This window comes from Rhinoraja longicauda, chromosome 39 (assembly GCF_053455715.1).
Source record: "Rhinoraja longicauda isolate Sanriku21f chromosome 39, sRhiLon1.1, whole genome shotgun sequence".
Classification (NCBI taxonomy): Eukaryota; Metazoa; Chordata; class Chondrichthyes; order Rajiformes; family Arhynchobatidae; genus Rhinoraja; species Rhinoraja longicauda.
In genome coordinates this window covers 15,811,386-15,833,572 of record NC_135991.1, presented here as the reverse complement: position 1 = coordinate 15,833,572, position 22,187 = coordinate 15,811,386, and the positions used below count along the sequence as shown (strand labels likewise).

The window sequence follows — 22,187 nt, the reverse complement described above, 5'->3', positions numbered from 1 at the left end:
GGAGGGGCATCGTGTGTTGGCACATTGCTGTGTAATGGAGGGGCATCGTGTGTTGGCACAGTTGGTGGCAGTGCGTGCCACCGCGGGTAAGCTCTGTGTAATGGAGGGGCATCGTGTGTTGGCACAGTTGGTGGGCGAGTGGACTTTGAGGACTTTGTGGAGATCATGACTCCCAAACTACTGGCAGAAACAGCCGGGATGATCGGAATGAAGGAACTCCGAGATGCGTTCAGAGAGGTGCGGAGGGACGGTGATGGGGGAGTGTGTGTGTGTGAGGGAATGGGGAGTGTGTGTGAGAGGGGAGAGTGTGGGGTGTGGGGAGAGTCGGTGATGGGTGTGTGTGTGTGTGAGGGGGAGAGTGTGGGGAGAGATGGTGATGGGGGAGTGTGTGTGTGTGAGGGGTGTGCGTGTGTGTGGGGGAGTGTGTGTGTGTGAGGGGGGAGTGTGGGGAGATGGTGATGGGGGAGTGTGTGTGTGAGGGGGGAGTGTGTGTGTGTGTGTGAGGGGGGAGTGTGTGCGTGTGTGTGAGTGTGTGGGGGAGTGTGTGTGTGTGTGGGGGGGAGTGTGTGTGTGTGGGGGGAGTGTGTGTGTGTGGGGGGGAGTGTGTGTGTGTGAGGGGTGTGTGTGTGTGTGGGGGGAGTGTGTGTGAGGGGGGAGTGTGGGTGTGGGGGGGAGTGTGTGTGTGTGGGGGTGTGTGTGTGTGTGTGTGTGGGGGGGGAGTGTGTGTGTGGGGGGGAGTGTGTGTGTGTGTGGGGGGGAGTGTGTGTTGTGTGTGTGTGTGTGGGGGGGGAGTGTGTGAGGGGGGAGTGTGTGTGGGGAGGAGTGTGTGTGGGGGGGGTGTGTGTGTGAGGGGGGGGGAGTGTGTGTGTGAGGGGGGAGTGTGGGGAGATGGTGATGGGGGAGTGTGTGTGTGTGGGGGGAGTGTGTGTGTGTGGGGGGGGGAGTGTGAGTGTGGGGGGGAGTGTGTGTGTGTGTGGGGGGAGTGTGTGTGTGTGAGGGGGGAGTGTGTGTGGGGAGGAGTGTGTGTGGGGGGGGTGTGTGTGTGAGGGGGGGGAGTGTGTGTGTGAGGGGGGAGTGTGGGGAGATGGTGATGGGGGAGTGTGTGTGTGTGTGTGTGTGTGTGTGGGGGAGGGTTGTGGGAGTGTGGGTGATGGGGCAGTGTGTGTGTGGGCCCTGTGTGGATAACTGAGGGTGAAGTTTCTCCATGGGGGGGAGTGTGATGGATTTTGTGACCCTCCCCCCACAGTTCGATGCTAATGGCGATGGGGAGATCACCATTGTGGAACTGCGGCAGGCCATGCAGAAGCTGCTGGGTGAGCAGCTGTCGGGACGTGAGATGGAGGAGATGGTGAGAGAGGTGGACATCAACGGGGATGGCACAGTCGACTTCGAAGGTCAGAGTCAGAGTCACCCAGCACCGACCAACATGCCCCATCTACACTAGTCCCACCTGCCCACACCGACCAACATGCCCCATCTACACTAGTCCCACCTGCCCACACCGACCAACATGCCCCATCTACACTAGTCCCACCTGCCCACACCGACCAACATGCCCCATCTACACTAGTCCCCACCTGCCCACACCGACCAACATGCCCCATCTACACTAGTCCCACCTGCCCACACCGACCAACATGCCCCATCTACACTAGTCCCACCTGCCCACACCGACCAACATGCCCCATCTACACTAGTCCCACCTGCCCACACCGACCAACATGCCCCATCTACACTAGTCCCACCTGCCCACACCGACCAACATGCCCCATCTACACTTGTCCCACACCGACCAACATGCCCCATCTACACTAGTCCCACCTGCCCACACCAACCAACATGCCCCATCTACACTAGTCCCACACCGACCAACATGCCCCATCTACACTAGTCCCACCTGCCCGCACCGACCAACATGCCCCATCTACACTAGTCCCACCTGCCCACACCGACCAACATGCCCCATCTACACTTGTCCCACACCGACCAACATGCCCCATCTACACTAGTCCCACCTGCCCACACCAACCAACATGCCCCATCTACACTAGTCCCACACCGACCAACATGCCCCATCTACACTAGTCCCACACCGACCAACATGCCCCATCTACACTAGTCCCACCTGCCCACACCAACCAACATGCCCCATCTACACTAGTCCCACCCACCCACACCGACCAACATGCCCCATCTACACTAGTCCCACCTGCCCACACCGACCAACATGCCCCATCTACACTAGTCCCACACCGACCAACATGCCCCATCTACACTAGTCCCACCTGCCCACACTGACCAACATGCCCCATCTACACTAGTCCCACCTGCCCGCACCGACCAACATGCCCCATCTACACTAGTCCCACACCGACCAACATGCTCCATCTACACTAGTCCCACCTGCCCACACCAACCAACATGCCCCATCTACACTAGTCCCACCCACCCACACCGACCAACATGCCCCATCTACACTAGTCCCACACCGACCAACATGCCCCATCTACACTAGTCCCACCTGCCCACACCGACCAACATGCCCCATCTACACTAGTCCCACCCGCCCACACCGACCAACATGCCCCATCTACACTAGTCCCACCTGCCCACACCGACCAACATGCCCCATCTACACTAGTCCCACCTGCCCACACCGACCAACATGCCCCATCTACACTAGTCCCACCTGCCCACACCGACCAACATGCCCCATCTACACGTTGTGATAGTCCCAGCCTCAATTACCTCCTCCGGCAGCTCGTTCCATACACCCACCACCCTCTGTGTGGGAAAGTTGCCCCTCAGGTTCCCCCCCCCCCTCACCTTAAACCCATGTCCTCTGGTCCTCGATTCCCCTACTCTGGGCAAGAGACTCTGTGCGTCTACCCGATCTATTCCCCTCGTGGTCTTGTACACCTCTATAAGATCGCCCCTCATCCTCCTGCGCTCCAAGGAGTCGAGTCCCAGCCTCCCCCCAACCTCTCCCTGTAGCTCAAGCCCCTCGAGTCCTGGCTACATCCTTGTGAATCCTCGCAAACTTGTGAACTGGTCTTTCGGCCGACAATGTCCGTGCCGAACACGATGCCGTGAAACTGATCGCCTCTGCCTGCACGTGATCCAGATTGAGGGGGGGAGACGGGAGACTGGATTCTAACCCTCTGCCCTCCTTCCACAGAATTTGTCCGTATGATGTCTCGCTGACTGGACCCCACAGACCAGCGACAACGTCTTATTATGTGGATGTGTTTGTTCCTCAAGGGGGGGGGGGGGGGGGGCGGGGAAGACAGAGAGAGAGAGAGAGAGAAAGAGACAGTGGGAGACACAGTAGACAGAGGAGACGCAGTGAGGGGCAGAGAGACGGGGGGCCGGGGGATATCCGTACACTGACCGGTCTCTCTCTCTCTCTCTGTCTCAGGGTGATATCCATACACTGACCGGTGTCTCTCTCTCTCTCTCTCTCAGGGGGATATCCGTACACTGACCAGTCTCTCTCTCTCTCTCTCTCTCTCTCTCTGTCTCTCTCCCTCTCTCTCTCTCTCTTTCTCTCTCTCTCTCTCTCTCTCTCAGCGGGTTGCAACCTGTTATTCGTTATGTTTGCCCTTTTATTAAAGCACTGTTTACTGTGGAATTGTGGACTGTTGGCCTCTTTACTTTGGGAACGGTTTCTCCCTGGGGCTACTGCAACCCAGGGAGGGGGAGAGACTGTGAATGGGGGGGCGGTGGGAAAGGGAGTGGGACGAGAGTGGGGAGCCCGTGGGGAGAGAGAGTGAGAGAGCGGGAGATCCCAAGGGAGAGGGGACCCTAGGGGAGGGAGAGTGGGAGCCTGAGGGGAGACCCCTCCAGAGAGGGGGATGAGGAGCCAGCAAGGAGATTCCAGGGGTGGGGAGGGGAAAGACTCGGACCCTAGGGGAGGGAGAATCAGTGGAGCGGGAGGGGAGGGGGAGAGAGTGGAAGCCGGGGAGATTCCAGGGGTGGGGAGGGGAAAGACACGGACCCTAGGGGAGGGAGAGGGAGAGTCAGTGGAGCGGGAGGGGGGGAGTGTGGAAGCCTGGGAGATTCCTGGGGTGGAGAGGGGAAAGACACGGATCCTAGGGGAGGGAGAGGGAGAGTCAGTGGAGTGGGAGGGGGGGGGGGGGGGGGGTGGAAGCCGGGGAGGAGGGGAAAATGGCAGATCTTCTACATTAGATAGAGGAATGCACTGGGACCTTTACTACCAGAGTAGGGGAATCAGGAACCAGAGGCCACGGGTTTAAGGTGAGGAGGGAGGGACCGGATGGACACAGAGGGTGGTGGGTGTAGGGAGGAGGTAGTTGAGGCAGGTTGTTTAACTTATAGTGGTGTATAAGATCGTGAGGGGGATAGATTGTGTGAATGTGGTCTCTTACCCTGAGGGCAGGGGAGTCAAGACCCAGAGGATAGGTAGAGTGGCGCAGTGGTAGTGTTGCTGCCTCATAGCGCCAGAGACCCGGGTTCCATCCCGACCGTGGACGCTGTCTGTACGGTGTTTGTTTGTGCGTACGTTCTCTCCCCGTGACCAGCGTGAGGTTTCTCCGGGTGCTCCGGTTTCCTCCCACTCCAACGATGTGCGGGTTTGTAGGTTAATTGTAAATTGTTCCCTGTGTGTGTAGGATAGTGGTAGCGCTGGTCGGCATGGACGGACTCGGTGGGGAAGGGATTGTGTTTCCGCGCTGTGTCTCTAAACTAACTAGTGTGCGGAGATCGCTGGTTGGCACGGACGGACTCAATAGACAATAGGTGCAGGAGGAGGCCATTCGGCCCTTCGAGCCTGTACGCACCGCCATTCAATGTGATCACGGCTGATCAATCTCAATCAGTACCCCGTTCCTGCCTTCTCCCCATACCCCCTGACTCCGCTATCCTTAAGAGCTCTATCTAGCTCTCTCTTGAATGCATTTAGAGAATTGGCCTCCACTGCCCTCTGAGGCAGAGAATTCCACAGATTCACAACTCTCTGACTGAAAAAGTTTTTCCTCATCTCAGTTCTAAATGGCCGACCCCTTATTCTTAAACTGTGTGGCCCCTGGTTCTGGACTCCCCCAACATTGGGAACATGTTTCCTACCTCTAACGTGTCCAACCCCTTAATAATCTTACACGTTTCGATAAGATCCCCTCTCATCCTTCTAAATTCCAGTGTATACAAGCCTAGTCGCTCCAGTCTTTCAACGTACGACAGTCCCGCCATCCCGGGGATTAACCTAGTAAACCTACGCTGCACGCCCTCAATAGCAAGGACGTCCTTCCTCAAATTTGGAGACCAAAACTGCACACAGTACTCCAGGTGCGGTCTCACCAGGGCCCTGTACAACTGCAGAAGGACCTCTTTGCTCCTATACTCAACCCTTGTTATGAGGTGGGGAATGGATTGTGTCTCTAAACTAAATTAGTGTACGGGGCGATCGCTGGTCGGCACGGACTCGGTAGGCCGACGGGTGTTTCCACGCTGTATTTCTAAAAACCTGGAGTATTGCGTACACACCTGGAGTATTGCGTACACACCTGGAGTATTGCGTACACACCTGGAGTATTGCTTACACACCTGGAGTATTGCGTACACACCTGGAGTATTGCGTACACACCTGGAGTATTGCGTACACACCTGGAGTATTGCGTACACACCTGGAGTATTGCGTACAGTTATGGTCTCCTAATCTGAGGAAAGACGTTCTTGCCATAGAGGGAATACAGAGAAGGTTCACCAGATTGATTCCTGGGATGGTAGGACTTTCATATGAAGAAAGACTGGATAGACTCGGCTTGTACTCGCTGGAATTTAGAAGATTGAGGGGGATCTTATAGAAACGTACAAAATTCTTAAGGGGTTGGACAGGCTAGATGCAGGAAGATTGTTCCCGATGTTGGGGAAGTCCAGAACAAGGGGTCACAGTTTAAGGATAAGGGGGAAGTCTTTTAGGACCGAGATGAGAAAGTTTTTTTTCACACAGAGAGTGGTGAATCTGTGGAATTCTCTGCCACAGAAGGTAGTTGAGGCCAGTTCATTGGCTATATTTAAGAGGGAGTTAGATGTGGCCCTTGTGGCTAAAGGGATCAGGGGGTATGGAGAGAAGGCATGTACGGGATACTGAGCTGGATGATCAGCCATGATCAAATTGAATGGCGGTGCGTACAGGCTCGAAGGGCCGAATGGCCTCCTCCTGCACCTATTTTCTATGTTTCTATAAACTAAATTAAGGCACGGGAGTGAGGGAGAAAGAGGGGAGGTTTGGAGAGAATGGAGTCGGTGTGGCTGATAAAGAGTGGGAGCTGTATCAGTGAGAGTCTGAGACACGCACACAAACATAAATCCAATGGGGAGGGGAGGTGAGAGCACTGGAGAGATGAGGGTGGGAGTGGGGATGGTTTTTGTGTGGACAGGGAGTGTGTGTGAGAGAGAGAGAGAGAGAGAGAGAGAGAGAGAGAGAGAGAGAGAGAGAGAGAGAGAGAGTGAGGGATAATCCCCTTAAACCAAGCAGGACAAGCTGTACACACAATCTGTCAGCGGATGTTTGAAACTCGTGTGTGGAACTGGGATCATGTCATTATCAGCACTGCATGGAGATTGAGATGGGATAAAGTCCTAACGTAGCATTATTAATGCCCAAAGCAACGACTAAATACAAAAGCCCAGAGAGAGAGAGTGTCCTGAGGGCAAAGGGCAGAGGGCAGCGTGTGTGTGTGTGTGTGTGTCAGTGTGTGTGTGTGTGAGGGTGTGTCAGTGTGTGTGTGTGTGTGATGGTGTGTCAGTGTGTGTGTGTGTGATGGTGCAAAGTGAGCTTCAGTGTGTGTGCACGCGTGCGTGCGAGCGAGAGATCACGGGAGTGTGTGTGCGAGCGTGCATGCGTGAGAGATCACGTGAGTGTGTGTGCGTGTCTGTGCGTGCGTGCGTGAGAGATCACGGGAATGTGTGTGTATGTCTGTGCGTGCGTGTGTGAGATCACGGGAGTGTGTGCTTGCGTGAGAGTGAGAGATCACGGGAGTGTGTGTGCATGTCTGTGCGTGCTTGTGTGAGAACGAGAGATCACGGGAGTGTGTGTGCATGTCTGTGCTTGTGTGCGTGCGTGTGTAAGAGCGAGAGATCACGGGAGTGTGTGCGTGCGTGCGTGAGAGATCACGGGAGTGTGTTTGCGTGCGTGTGTGAGAGTGAGAGATCACGGGAGTGTGTGTGCGTGCGTGAGAGCGAGAGATCACGGGAGTGTGTTTGCGTGCGTGTGTGAGAGTGAGAGATCTCGGGAGTGTGCGTGCGTGTGTGAGAGTGAGAGATCACGGGAGTGTGTGTGCATGCCTGTGCGTGCGTGAGAGCGAGAGATCACGTGAGTGTGTGTGCGTGTCTGTGCGTGAGTGATCACAGGAATGTGTGTGCATGTCTGTGCGTGCGTGTATGAGATCACGGGAGTGTGTGCGTGCGTGAGAGATCACGGGATTGTGTTTGCGTGCATGTCTGTGCGTGCGTGTGTGAGAGATCACGGGAGTGTGTGTGCGTGCGTGAGAGATCACGGGAGTATGTGTGCGTGCGTGCGTGTGTGAGAGTGAGAGATCATGGGAGTGTGTGTGTGTGCGTGCGTGCGTGAGAGATCACGTGAGTGTGTGTGCGTGCGTGAGAGATCACGTGAGTGTGTTTGCGTGTGACGGGACGGTGTGGAGGGAGTGTAACTTGCCAGATAATCAGAGAGACAGATGTCGCTGGAGATGGGTTTATTAATTTGACAATCCCATGGCAGTCAGACAGGGGGGAGGGGGACAGTGTCCCCTAACAGTAGGAGTACATTCCCTGTCCCGTGACTGCCCCTGCTCTGGGATCACTGGCGAATGCCGGCCGCCTCTCCTCCTCCTCCTCTTCCCCCTCTCCCCTGGCTCTCCGGGGGTCTCCCGGCCTCCCTCACAATCTCTCCATCAGGCACCTTCTCCTCTGGGCTGGGGCTGGGGCCGGGCTGTGGTGAGATGGGAATGTTCCCGATCTCTGCCTGTAACAAGAGGCACCGACCGGTGGGAGGGGAGAAGAGTCAATGAGAGTCCCACCATACACCTCCCCTCTCCCACCCTCCTGCAGTAGTGATGGCCGTCCAGTCTTCTCAGAGGCTGGGTGGGGGGGGGGGGGGGGGGAGAAAGAAAGAGAGAGGGGCTGGCACGGTGGTGCAGCGGTAGAGTTGCTGCCTCCCAGCGCTGGAGACCCGGGTTCCATCCTGACTACGGGCGCTGTCTGTACGGAGTTTGCACGTTCTCCCCGTGGACTTTCTCCGGGTGCTCCGGTTTCCTCCCACACTTCAAAGACGTGCGGGTTTGTAGGTTAATTGGCTGTGGTAAAAATTGTAAGTCGTCCCTAGTGTGTGTGTGTGTGTGTGTGTGTGTGTGTGTGTGTGTGTAGGATAGTGTTAGTGTGCGGGGATCGCTGGTCGGCACAGACTTGGTGGGCTGAAGGGCCTGTTTCCACACTTCCATGTGGCGTTTGAGGCTTTATATAGGCACCTGGATGTGCGGGGATCGTTGGGATAAGGGTCACATGTGGGCAGCGGTTAGTTTAACGGCGTTGTGGGCCAAAGGGCCAGTTCCTGTGCTGTACTATTCTATGGCTTGTACTCGCTGGAATTTAGAAGACGGAGGGGGGATCTTATTGAAACATATACAATTCTTAAGCGGTTGGAGAGGCTAGATGCGGGAAGATTGTTCCCGATGTTGGGGGAGTCCAGAACCAGGGGTCACAGCTTAAGGATAAGGGGGAAGTCGTTTAGGACCGAGATGAGAAAACATTTCTTCACACAGAGAGTGGTGAGTCTGTGAAATTCTCTGCCACAGAAGGTAGTTGAGGCCAGTTCATTGGCTATATTTAAGAGGGAGTTAGATGTGGCCCTTGTGGCTAAAGGGATCAGGGGGTATGGAGAGAAGGCAGGTACGGGATACTGAGCTGGATGATCAGCCATGATCATATTGAATGGCGGTGCGTACAGGCTCGAAGGGCCGAATAGCCTACTCCTGCACCTATTTTCTATGTTTCTATGTTCTACATCCAAACCAGGCATTGCTTCCCTGTAATGCTCATTCTGGTATTTCCACTCATCGCTGCGAGTCTCTCCCCCTCTTCCCGCCCCCTCTCCCTGGGTCTCTCCCTCTCCTAGCCTGTCTTTAGGGGCCAGACTACCTGGATAGTAGTCCCCCTCCCTTCCCCAGTCCCCCATTCCCATCCCCTCCCTCCTCCTCTTGTCTCACCTGCCCGTCGGGCTCTGTGCCATCCTCCTGCCCGCCTGCCGCTCCCTGCGTGACCGTCCTGGTGCCCGGCTCCAGCGGCACAGGGTCACCTGTAGGGGGGAAGGAGGAAGGGAGAGCTGGGGTCAGAGCCGGAGTGGTGAGAGCACGTGGGGGGAAGGGGAGACAGTGCAGGTTGAAGGGGGTGAGTACCTTGGTCAGAGTTCCCGCTCTCTCTCGTTGCCGGCCTGGGCTCCCGTTTCAGTTCATCAATCATCTCTTGCATCAGGTCGATACTGTGGGGGCACAGGAGGAGAGAAGGGCTAGACTGGTGGGGAATGGCCAGAGCACTGGTGTCATCGCACGGGGGAGGGGTGCAACGAGCAGGGAGCAGGGATAGGACAGGTTTAGAGGGATATGGGCCAAATGTGGGCAGGTGGGACTAGTGTAGATGGGGCATGTTGGTCGGTGTGGGCAGGTGGGACTAGTGTAGATGGGGCATGTTGGTCAGTGTGGGCGGGTGGGACTAGTGTAGATGGGGCATGTTGGTCGGTGTGGGCAGGTGGGACTAGTGTAGATGGGGCATGTTGGTCGGTGTGGGCAGGTGGGACTAGTGTAGATGGGGCATGTTGGTCGGTGTGGGACTAGTGTAGATGGGGCATGTTGGTCGGTGTGGGACTAGTGTAGATGGGGCATGTTGGTCGGTGTGGGCAGGTGGGACTAGTGTAGATGGGGCATGTTGGTCGGTGTGGGCAGGTGGGACTAGTGTAGATGGGGCGTGTTGGTCGGTGTGGGCAGGTGGGACTAGCGTAGATGGGGCATGTTGGTCGGTGTGGGAAGGTGGGACTAGTGTAGATGGGGCATGTTGGTCGGTGTGGGACTAGTGTAGATGGGGCATGTTGGTCGGTGTGGACAGGTGGGACTAGTGTAGATGGGGCATGTTGGTCGGTGTGGGCAGGTGGAACTAGTGTAGATGGGGCATGTTGGTCGGTGTGGGCAGGTGGGACTAGTGTAGATGGGGCATGTTGGTCGGTGTGGGCGGGTGGGACTAGTGTAGATGGGGCGTGTTGGTCGGTGTGGGCGGGTGGGACTAGTGTAGATGGGGCATGTTGGTCGGTGTGGGTGGGTGGGACTAGTGTAGATGGGGCATGTTGGTCGGTGTGGGCGGGTGGGACTAGTGTAGATGGGGCATGTTGGTCGGTGTGGGCGGGTGGGACTAGTGTAGATGGGGCATGTTGGTCGGTGTGGGACTAGTGTAGATGGGGCATGTTGGTCGGTGTGGGACTAGTGTAGATGGGGCATGTTGGTCGGTGTGGGCAGGTGGGACTAGTGTAGATGGGGCATGTTGGCCGGTGTGGGCAGGTGGGACTAGTGTAGATGGGGCATGTTGGTCGGTGTGGGCAGGTGGGACTAGTGTACATGGGGCATGTTGGTCGGTGTGGGCGGGTGGGACTAGTGTAGATGGGGCATGTTGGTCGGTGTGGGCAGGTGGGACTAGTGTAGATGGGGCATGTTGGTCGGTGTGGGTGGGTGGGACTAGTGTAGATGGGGCATGTTGGTCGGTGTGGGCGGGTGGGACTAGTGTAGATGGGGCATGTTGGTCTGTGTGGGCAGGTGGGACTAGTGTAGATGGGGCATGTTGGTCGGTGTGGGCAGGTGGGACTAGTGTAGATGGGGCATGTTGGTCGGTGTGGGTAGGTGGGACTAGTGTAGATGGGGCATGTTGGTCAGTGTGGGACTAGTGTAGATGGAGCATGTTGGTCGGTGTGGGACTAGTGTAGATGGGGCATGTTGGTCGGCGTGGGCAGGTGGGACTAGTGTAGATGGGGCATGTTGGCCGGTGTGGGCATGTGGGACTAGTGTAGATGGGGCATGTTGGTCGGTGTGGGCAGGTGGGACTAGTGTAGATGGGGCATGTTGGTCGGTGTGGGCAGGTAAGACTAGTGTAGATGGGGCATGTTGGTCGGTGTGGGCAGGTGGGACTAGTGTAGATGGGGCGTGTTGGTCGGTGTGGGCAGGTGGGACTAGTGTAGATGGGGCGTGTTGGTCGGTGTGGGCAGGTGGGACTAGTGTAGATGGGGCATGTTGGTCAGTGTGGGCGGGTGGGACTAGTGTAGATGGGGCATGTTGGTCGGTGTGGGACTAGTGTAGATGGGGCATGTTGGACGGTGTGGGACTAGTGTAGATGGGGCATGTTGGTCGGTGTGGGCAGGTGGGACTAGTGTAGATGGGGCGTGTTGGTCGGTGTGGGCAGGTGGGACTAGTGTAGATGGGGCATGTTGGTCGGTGTGGGCAGGTGGGACTAGTGTAGATGGGGCATGTTGGTCGGGGTGGGCAGGTGGGACTAGTGTAGATGGGGCATGTTGGTCGGTGTGGGCGGGTGGGACTAGTGTAGATGGGGCATGTTGGTCGGTGTGGGACTAGTGTAGATGGGGCATGTTGGTCGGTGTGGGCAGGTGGGACTAGTGTAGATGGGGCATGTTGGTCGGTGTGGGACTAGTGTAGATGGGGCATGTTGGTCGGTGTGGGCAGGTGGGACTAGTGTAGATGGGGCATGTTGGTCGGTGTGGGCAGGTGGGACTAGTGTAGATGGGGCGTGTTGGTCGGTGTGGGCAGGTGGGACTAGTGTAGATGGGGCGTGTTGGTCGGTGTGGGCAGGTGGGACTAGTGTAGATGGGGCGTGTTGGTCGGTGTGGGCGGGTGGGACTAGTGTAGATGGGGCGTGTTGGTCGGTGTGGGCGGGTGGGACTAGTGTAGATGGGGCATGTTGGTCGGTGTGGGCGGGTGAGACTAGTGTAGATGGGGCATGTTGGTCGGTGTGGGACTAGTGTAGATGGGGCATGTTGGTCGGTGTGGGCAGGTGGGACTAGTGTAGATGGGGCATGTTGGTCGGTGTGGGCAGGTGGGACTAGTGTAGATGGGGCATGTTGGTCGGTGTGGGCAGGTGGGACTAGTGTAGATGGGGGATGTTGCTCGGTGTGGGACTAGTGTAGATGGGGCATGTTGGTCGGTGTGGGCAGGTGGGACTAGTGTAGATGGGGCATGTTGGTCGGTGTGGGCAGGTGGGACTAGTGTAGGTGGGGCATGTTGGTCGGTGTGGGCAGGTGGGACTAGTGTAGATGGGGCATGTTGGTCGGTGTGGGACTAGTGTAGATGGGGCATGTTGGTCGGTGTGGGCAGGTGGGACTAGTGTAGATGGGGCATGTTGGTCGGTGTGGGACTAGTGTAGATGGGGCATGTTGGTCGGTGTGGGCGGGTGGGACTAGTGTAGATGGGGCATGTTGGTCGGTGTGGGCTGGTGGGACTAGTGTAGATGGGGCATGTTGGTCGGTGTGGGCGGGTGGGACTAGTGTAGATGGGGCATGTTGGTCGGTGTGGGCAGGTGGGACTAGTGTAGATGGGGCATGTTGGTCGGTGTGGGCAGGTGGGACTAGTGTAGATGGGGCATGTTGGTCGGTGTGGGCAGGTGGGACTAGTGTAGATGGGGCATGTTGGTCGGTGTGGGCGGGTGGGACTAGTGAAGATGGGGCATGTTGGTGGGTGTGGGCAGGTGGGACTAGTGTAGATGGGGCATGTTGGTCAGTGTGGGCGGGTGGGACTAGTGTAGATGGGGCATGTTGGTCGGTGTGGGCGGGTGGGACTAGTGTAGATGGGGCATGTTGGTCGGTGTGGGCTGGTGGGACTAGTGTAGATGGGGCATGTTGGTCGGTGTGGGCGGGTGGGACTAGTGTAGATGGGGCATGTTGGTCGGTGTGGGCGGGTGGGACTAGTGTAGATGGGGCATGTTGGTCGGAGTGGGCGGGTGGGACTAGTGTAGATGGGGCATGTTGGTCGGTGTGGGCAGGTGGGACTAGTGTAGATGGGGCATGTTGGTCGGTGTGGGCAGGTGGGTCTAGTGTAGATGGGGCATGTTGGTCGGTGTGGGCAGGTGGGACTAGTGTAGATGGGGCATATTGGTCGGTGTGGGACTAGTGTAGATGGGGCATGTTGGTCGGTGTGGGCGGGTGGGACTAGTGTAGATGGGGCATATTGGTCGGTGTGGGCAGGTGGGACTAGTGTAGATGGGGCATGTTGGTCGGTGTGGGACTAGTGTAGATGGGGCATGTTGGTCGGTGTGGGCTGGTGGGACTAGTGTAGATGGGGCATGTTGGTCGGTGTGGGCAGGTGGGACTAGTGCAGATGGGGCATGTTGGTCGGTGTGGGCGGGTGGGACTAGTGCAGATGGGGCATGTTGGTCGGTGTGGGCGGGTGGGACTAGTGTAGATGGGGCATGTTGGTCGGTGTGGGCAGGTGGGACTAGTGTAGATGGGGCATGTTGGTCGGTGTGGGCAGGTGGGTCTAGTGTAGATGGGGCATGTTGGTCGGTGTGGGCAGGTGGGACTAGTGTAGATGGGGCATATTGGTCGGTGTGGGACTAGTGTAGATGGGGCATGTTGGTCGGTGTGGGCGGGTGGGACTAGTGTAGATGGGGCATATTGGTCGGTGTGGGCAGGTGGGACTAGTGTAGATGGGGCATGTTGGTCGGTGTGGGACTAGTGTAGATGGGGCATGTTGGTCGGTGTGGGCGGGTGGGACTAGTGTAGATGGGGCATGTTGGTCGGTGTGGGCAGGTGGGACTAGTGTAGGTGGGGCATGTTGGTCGGTGTGGGCAGGTGGGACTAGTGTAGATGGGGCATGTTGGTCGGTGTGGGCAGGTGGGACTAGTGTAGATGGGGCATGTTGGCCGGTGTGGGACTAGTGTAGATGGGGCACGTTGGTCGGTGTTGGCAGGTGGGACTAGTGTAGATGGGGCATGTTGGCCGGTGTGGGACTAGTGTAGATGGGGCATGTTGGCCGGTGTGGGACTAGTGTAGATGGGGCACGTTGGTCGGTGTTGGCAGGTGGGACTAGTGTAGATGGGGCATGTTGGCCGGTGTGGGACTAGTGTAGATGGGGCATATTGGTCGGTGTGGGCAGGTGGGACTAGTGTAGATGGAGCATGTTGGTCGGTGTGGGACTAGTGTAGATGGGGCATGTTGGCCGGTGTGGGACTAGTGTAGATGGGGCATGTTGGTCGGTGTGGGCAGGTGGGACTAGTGTAGATGGGGCATGTTGGTCGGTGTGGGACTAGTGTAGATGGGGCATGTTGGTCGGTGTGGGCAGGTGGGACTAGTGTAGATGGGGCGTGTTGGTCGGTGTGGGCAGGTGGGACTAGTGTAGATGGGGCGTGTTGGTCGGTGTGGGCAGGTGGGACTAGTGTAGATGGGGCGTGTTGGTCGGTGTGGGCGGGTGGGACTAGTGTAGATGGGGCGTGTTGGTCGGTGTGGGCGGGTGAGACTAGTGTAGATGGGGGATGTTGCTCGGTGTGGGACTAGTGTAGATGGGGCATGTTGGTCGGTGTGGGCAGGTGGGACTAGTGTAGATGGGGCATGTTGGTCGGTGTGGGCAGGTGGGACTAGTGTAGGTGGGGCATGTTGGTCGGTGTGGGCAGGTGGGACTAGTGTAGATGGGGCATGTTGGTCGGTGTGGGCGGGTGGAACTAGTGTAGATGGGGCATGTTGGTCGGTGTGGGACTAGTGTAGATGGGGCATGTTGGTCGGTGTGGGCAGGTGGGACTAGTGTAGATGGGGCATGTTGGTCGGTGTGGGCAGGTGGGACTAGTGTAGATGGGGCATGTTGGTCGGGGTGGGCAGGTGGGACTAGTGTAGATGGGGCATGTTGGTCGGTGTGGGCGGGTGGGACTAGTGTAGATGGGGCATGTTGGTCGGTGTGGGACTAGTGTAGATGGGGCATGTTGGTCGGTGTGGGCAGGTGGGACTAGTGTAGATGGGGCATGTTGGTCGGTGTGGGACTAGTGTAGATGGGGCATGTTGGTCGGTGTGGGTAGGTGGGACTAGTGTAGATGGGGCATGTTGGTCGGTGTGGGCAGGTGGGACTAGTGTAGATGGGGCGTGTTGGTCGGTGTGGGCAGGTGGGACTAGTGTAGATGGGGCGTGTTGGTCGGTGTGGGCAGGTGGGACTAGTGTAGATGGGGCGTGTTGGTCGGTGTGGGCGGGTGGGACTAGTGTAGATGGGGCGTGTTGGTCGGTGTGGGCAGGTGGGACTAGTGTAGATGGGGCATGTTGGTCGGTGTGGGCGGGTGAGACTAGTGTAGATGGGGCATGTTGGTCGGTGTGGGCAGGTGGGACTAGTGTAGATGGGGCATGTTGGTCGGTGTGGGCAGGTGGGACTAGTGTAGATGGGGCATGTTGGTCGGTGTGGGCAGGTGGGACTAGTGTAGATGGGGCATGTTGGTCGGTGTGGGCAGGTGGGACTAGTGTAGATGGGGCATGTTGGTCGGTGTGGGCAGGTGGGACTAGTGTAGATGGGGGATGTTGCTCGGTGTGGGACTAGTGTAGATGGGTCATGTTGGTCGGTGTGGGCAGGTGGGACTAGTGTAGATGGGGCATGTTGGTCGGTGTGGGCAGGTGGGACTAGTGTAGGTGGGGCATGTTGGTCGGTGTGGGCAGGTGGGACTAGTGTAGATGGGGCATGTTGGTCGGTGTGGGACTAGTGTAGATGGGGCATGTTGGTCGGTGTGGGCAGGTGGGACTAGTGTAGATGGGGCATGTTGGTCGGTGTGGGACTAGTGTAGATGGGGCATGTTGGTCGGTGTGGGCGGGTGGGACTAGTGTAGATGGGGCATGTTGGTCGGTGTGGGCTGGTGGGACTAGTGTAGATGGGGCATGTTGGTCGGTGTGGGCGGGTGGGACTAGTGTAGATGGGGCATGTTGGTCGGTGTGGGCAGGTGGGACTAGTGTAGATGGGGCATGTTGGTCGGTGTGGGCAGGTGGGACTAGTGTAGATGGGGCATGTTGGTCGGTGTGGGCAGGTGGGACTAGTGTAGATGGGGCATGTTGGTCGGTGTGGGCGGGTGGGACTAGTGAAGATGGGGCATGTTGGTGGGTGTGGGCAGGTGGGACTAGTGTAGATGGGGCATGTTGGTCAGTGTGGGCGGGTGGGACTAGTGTAGATGGGGCATGTTGGTCGGTGTGGGCGGGTGGGACTAGTGTAGATGGGGCATGTTGGTCGGTGTGGGCTGGTGGGACTAGTGTAGATGGGGCATGTTGGTCGGTGTGGGCGGGTGGGACTAGTGTAGATGGGGCATGTTGGTCGGTGTGGGCGGGTGGGACTAGTGTAGATGGGGCATGTTGGTCGGTGTGGGCGGGTGGGACTAGTGTAGATGGGGCATGTTGGTCGGTGTGGGCGGGTGGGACTAGTGTAGATGGGGCATGTTGGTCGGTGTGGGCTGGTGGGACTAGTGTAGATGGGGCATGTTGGTCGGTGTGGGCAGGTGGGACTAGTGCAGATGGGGCATGTTGGTCGGTGTGGGCGGGTGGGACTAGTGCAGATGGGGCATGTTGGTCGGTGTGGGCGGGTGGGACTAGTGTAGATGGGGCATGTTGGTCGGTGTGGGCAGGTGGGACTAGTGTAGATGGGGCATGTTGGTCGGTGTGGGCAGGTGGGTCTAGTGTAGATGGGGCATGTTGGTCGGTGTGGGCAGGTGGGACTAGTGTAGATGGGGCATATTGGTCGGTGTGGGACTAGTGTAGATGGGGCATGTTGGTCGGTGTGGGCGGGTGGGACTAGTGTAGATGGGGCATATTGGTCGGTGTGGGCAGGTGGGACTAGTGTAGATGGGGCATGTTGGTCGGTGTGGGCGGGTGGGACTAGTGTAGATGGGGCATGTTGGCCGGTGTGGGACTAGTGTAGATGGGGCATGTTGGCCGGTGTGGGACTAGTGTAGATGGGGCACGTTGGTCGGTGTTGGCAGGTGGGACTAGTGTAGATGGGGCATGTTGGCCGGTGTGGGACTAGTGTAGATGGGGCATATTGGTCGGTGTGGGCAGGTGGGACTAGTGTAGATGGGGCATGTTGGTCGGTGTGGGACTAGTGTAGATGGGGCATGTTGGCCGGTGTGGGACTAGTGTAGATGGGGCATGTTGGTCGGTGTGGGCAGGTGGGACTAGTGTAGATGGGGCATGTTGGTCGGTGTGGGACTAGTGTAGATGGGGCATGTTGGTCGGTGTGGGCAGGTGGGACTAGTGTAGATGGGGCATGTTGGTCGGTGTGGGCAGGTGGGACTAGTGTAGATGGGGCGTGTTGGTCGGTGTGGGCAGGTGGGACTAGTGTAGATGGGGCGTGTTGGTCGGTGTGGGCAGGTGGGACTAGTGTAGATGGGGCGTGTTGGTCGGTGTGGGCGGGTGGGACTAGTGTAGATGGGGCGTGTTGGTCGGTGTGGGCGGGTGGGACTAGTGTAGATGGGGCTTGTTGGTCGGTGTGGGCGGGTGAGACTAGTGTAGATGGGGCATGTTGGTCGGTGTGGGACTAGTGTAGATGGGGCATGTTGGTCGGTGTGGGCAGGTGGGACTAGTGTAGATGGGGCATGTTGGTCGGTGTGGGCAGGTGGGACTAGTGTAGATGGGGCATGTTGGTCGGTGTGGGCAGGTGGGACTAGTGTAGATGGGGGATGTTGCTCGGTGTGGGACTAGTGTAGATGGGGCATGTTGGTCGGTGTGGGCAGGTGGGACTAGTGTAGATGGAGCATGTTGGTCGGTGTGGGCAGGTGGGACTAGTGTAGGTGGGGCATGTTGGTCGGTGTGGGCAGGTGGGACTAGTGTAGATGGGGCATGTTGGTCGGTGTGGGCGGGTGGAACTAGTGTAGATGGGGCATGTTGGTCGGTGTGGGACTAGTGTAGATGGGGCATGTTGGTCGGTGTGGGCAGGTGGGACTAGTGTAGATGGGGCATGTTGGTCGGTGTGGGACTAGTGTAGATGGGGCATGTTGGTCGGTGTGGGCTGGTGGGACTAGTGTAGATGGGGCATGTTGGTCGGTGTGGGCGGGTGGGACTAGTGTAGATGGGGCATGTTGGTCGGTGTGGGCGGGTGGGACTAGTGTAGATGGGGCATGTTGGTCGGTGTGGGCGGGTGGGACTAGTGTAGATGGGGCATGTTGGTCGGTGTGGGCGGGTGGGACTAGTGTAGATGGGGCATGTTGGTCGGTGTGGGCTGGTGGGACTAGTGGAGATGGGGCATGTTGGTCGGTGTGGGCAGGTGGGACTAGTGCAGATGGGGCATGTTGGTCGGTGTGGGCGGGTGGGACTAGTGCAGATGGGGCATGTTGGTCGGTGTGGGCGGGTGGGACTAGTGTAGATGGGGCATGTTGGTCGGTGTGGGCAGGTGGGACTAGTGTAGATGGGGCATGTTGGTCGGTGTGGGCAGGTGGGTCTAGTGTAGATGGGGCATGTTGGTCGGTGTGGGCAGGTGGGACTAGTGTAGATGGGGCATATTGGTCGGTGTGGGACTAGTGTAGATGGGGCATGTTGGTCGGTGTGGGCGGGTGGGACTAGTGTAGATGGGGCATATTGGTCGGTGTGGGCAGGTGGGACTAGTGTAGATGGGGCATGTTGGTCGGTGTGGGACTAGTGTAGATGGGGCATGTTGGTCGGTGTGGGCGGGTGGGACTAGTGTAGATGGGGCATGTTGGTCGGTGTGGGCAGGTGGGACTAGTGTAGGTGGGGCATGTTGGTCGGTGTGGGCAGGTGGGACTAGTGTAGATGGGGCATGTTGGTCGGTGTGGGCAGGTGGGACTAGTGTAGATGGGGCATGTTGGTCGGTGTGGGCAGGTGGGACTAGTGTAGATGGGGCATGTTGGCCGGTGTGGGACTAGTGTAGATGGGGCACGTTGGTCGGTGTTGGCAGGTGGGACTAGTGTAGATGGGGCATGTTGGCCGGTGTGGGACTAGTGTAGATGGGGCATGTTGGCCGGTGTGGGACTAGTGTAGATGGGGCACGTTGGTCGGTGTTGGCAGGTGGGACTAGTGTAGATGGGGCATGTTGGCCGGTGTGGGACTAGTGTAGATGGGGCATATTGGTCGGTGTGGGCAGGTGGGACTAGTGTAGATGGGGCATGTTGGTCGGTGTGGGACTAGTGTAGATGGGGCATGTTGGTCGGTGTGGGCAGGTGGGACTAGTGTAGATGGGGCATGTTGGCCGGTGTGGGACTAGTGTAGATGGGGCATGTTGGTCGGTGTGGGCGGGTGGGACTAGTGTAGATGGGGCATGTTGGTCGGTGTGGGCAGGTGGGACTAGTGTAGATGGGGCGTGTTGGTCGGTGTGGGCAGGTGAGACTAGTGTAGATGGGGCATGTTGGTCGGTGTGGGCGGGTGGGACTAGTGTAGATGGGGCATGTTGGTCGGTGTGGGCAGGTGGGTCTAGTGTAGATGGGGCGTGTTGGTCGGTGTGGGCAGGTGAGACTAGTGTAGATGGGGCATGTTGGTCGGTGTGGGACTAGTGTAGATGGGGCGTGTTGGTCGATGTGGGCAGGTTGGGCTGACGGCGGTGTGACTCAGAAGGGGAGAGGTGGGGACAGGGGCACTATCGCTGAGTGGACTCACTTCGGCAGCTTCTGATCGCTGGGTCCTGGCGTCTTGTCAGAGTGCTGGAGATTCCAGCGCTCCAGGAGGTCGGAGACAGTGATCTCCCCGTCGCTGAGCTGTAGCGGGGAGAGGAGGTAAAGGTACAGTGAGAATCCTGTATGCGACAATTCACAGGCATGTCGTGCATCACACACAAATCCTAGTAGCGTTGCTGCCTCACAGCACCAGAGACCCGGGTTCGACCCTGACTACGGGTGCTGTCTGTACAGTGTTTGTGCGTTCTCTCTGAGATCGTGCGTTTTCTCCGGGTGCTCCGCTTTCCTCCCACACCCCAGAGATGTATAAGAAAATAACTGCAGATGCTGGTACAAATCAAAGGTATTTATTCACAAAATGCTGGAGTAACTCAGCAGTTGAAGCAGCATCTCAGCTTTGTAGGTTAATTGAATTCTGTAAATAGTCCCAAGTGATCGCGGGTTGGCACGGACTCTGTTTCTGCAATGTATCTCTAAAGTCCAAAGTCGTGCTAGTCAATGCAACACAGGGAGAGCTGGCCAACAGGGTAGAGAATTGGCTTCATGGAACGAAGCAGTGTGATGGTGGAAAGATGCTTTTTGGACTGGAGAAATGTAACTAGTCGTGTGCCTCAGGGTTCAGGGCTGGGCCTGTTATTGTTTGTCATCTATATCAATATTTGAATCAGAACATACAAGGCATGATTAGCAAGTTTGTAGATGGATCTAGGAGCGCAGGTACAGTTCCCCTGAAAGTGTGGCGTCACAGGTAGACAGGGAGTGTTGTAGAGCAGAGGGGGATCTAGGAGCGCAGGTACATAGTTCCCAGGTAGACAGGGAGTGTTGTAGAGCAGAGGGGGATCTAGGAGCGCAGGTACATAGTTCCCAGGTAGACAGGGAGTGTTGTAGAGCAGAGGGGGATCTAGGAGCGCAGGTACATAGTTCCCAGGTAGACAGGGAGTGTTGTAGTGCAGTGGGATCTAGGAGCGCAGGTACACAGTTCCCAGGTAGACGGGGAGTGTCGTAAAGCAGAGAGGGATCTAGGAGCGCAGGTACACAGTTCCCAGGTAGACAGGGAGTGTTGTGGAGCAGAGGGATCTAGGATTGCAGGTACACAGTTCCCTGAAAGTGGCGTCACAGGTAGTCAGGGAGTGTTGTAGAGCAGAGGGATCTAGGAGCGCAGGTACACAGTTCCCAGGTAGACAGGGAGTGTTATAGAGCAGAGGGGGGTCTAGGAGCGCAGGTACAGTTCCCAGGTAGACAGGGAGTGTTGTAGAGCAGAGGGATCTAGGAGCGCAGGTACACAGTTCCCAGGTAGACAGGGAGTGTTGTCGAGCAGAGGGATTGAGGAGTGCAGGTACACAGTTCCCTGAAAGTGTGGGTGTCACAGGTAGACAGGGAGTGTGGTAGAGCAGAGGGGGATCTGGGAGTGCAGGTACACAGTTCCCAGGTAGACAGGGAGTGTTGTAGAGTACAGAGGGATTTAGGAGTGCAGGTACACAGTTCCCAGGTAGACAGGGAGTGTCGTAGAGCAGAGAGGGATCTAGGAGCGCAGGTACACAGTTCCCAGGTACACAGGGAGTGTTGTGGAGCAGAGGGATCTAGGATTGCAGGTACACAGTTCCCTGAAAGTGGCGTCACATGTAGACAGGGAGTGTTGTAGAGCAGAGAGGGATCTAGGAGCGCAGGTACACAGTTCCCAGGTAGACAGGGAGTGTTGTAGAGCAGAGGGGGATCTAGGAGCGCAGGTACACAGTTCCCAGGTAGACAGGGAGTGTTGTAGAGCAGAGAGGGATCTAGGAGCGCAGGTACACAGTTCCCAGGTAGACAGGGAGTGTTGTGGAGCAGAGGGGGAGCTAGGAGTGCTGGTACACAGTTCCCCTGAAAGTGTGGCGTCACAGGTAGACTGGGAGTGTTGTGGAGCAGAGAGGGATCTAGGAACGCAGGTACACAGTTCCCAGGTAGACAGGGAGTGTTGTAGAGCAGAGAGGGATCTAGGAGCGCAGGCACACAGTTCCCAGGTAGACAGGGAGTGTTGTGGAGCAGAGAGGGATCTAGGAGCGCAGGTATACATTTCCCAGGTAGACGGGGTGTTGTAGAGCAGAGAGGGATCTAGGAGCGCAGGTACACATTTCCCAGGTAGACGGAGTGTTGTAGAGCAGAGGGATGGAGAAATGCAGGGGAAGGATTGGTATGTGAGGGGTGAAGTCCGTAGGGAGTAGCAGGGAAGGGTTGGGGTCCGTGGAGACCCAGGGTGGCCGGACGTACCTGGCTGTTCAGGGTGGTTAAGCTGGTTTTGGAGGTTGCATCTCTTGCTGTCTCCAGCGCCTGAACCCCGGAAATGGTGAGCGAGTGATCTGAGTATTCCTGGCGTTGCTGGGCTCCCTCCACACTGGATGCCCGGCTGATCATCGTCACGTCTGTGCAACAAGGTCAGCAAAGGTCACAGAAGCGTACGGTGCAGGAGCTTCACTGTGTGTGTGTGTGTGTGTGTGTGTGCACGGGCATACACGCACGTGCTTGTGTTCGTGTGTTTGTGCATACGCGCATGTGTACGTGTATGTGCGTGACTCTTG

The 22,187-nt window shown here is 57.4% G+C and overlaps 1 protein-coding gene across 1 annotated transcript in view; it reads left to right on the top strand.

The window, feature by feature from the left end:
• LOC144611230 (calcium-binding protein 5-like) overlaps positions 1-3,260 on the top strand; it is an 11,128-nt gene extending 7,868 nt beyond the window's left edge. Inside the window, exons 2-4 of the mRNA XM_078430273.1 lie at positions 128-237; positions 1,247-1,394; positions 3,179-3,260. Coding sequence (XP_078286399.1) covers positions 128-237; positions 1,247-1,394; positions 3,179-3,204 — 284 coding nt within the window. The 3' untranslated portion in view covers positions 3,205-3,260. The remainder of the gene's footprint in view (positions 1-127; positions 238-1,246; positions 1,395-3,178) is intronic.
• Positions 3,261-22,187: the final 18,927 nt, after the last annotated feature.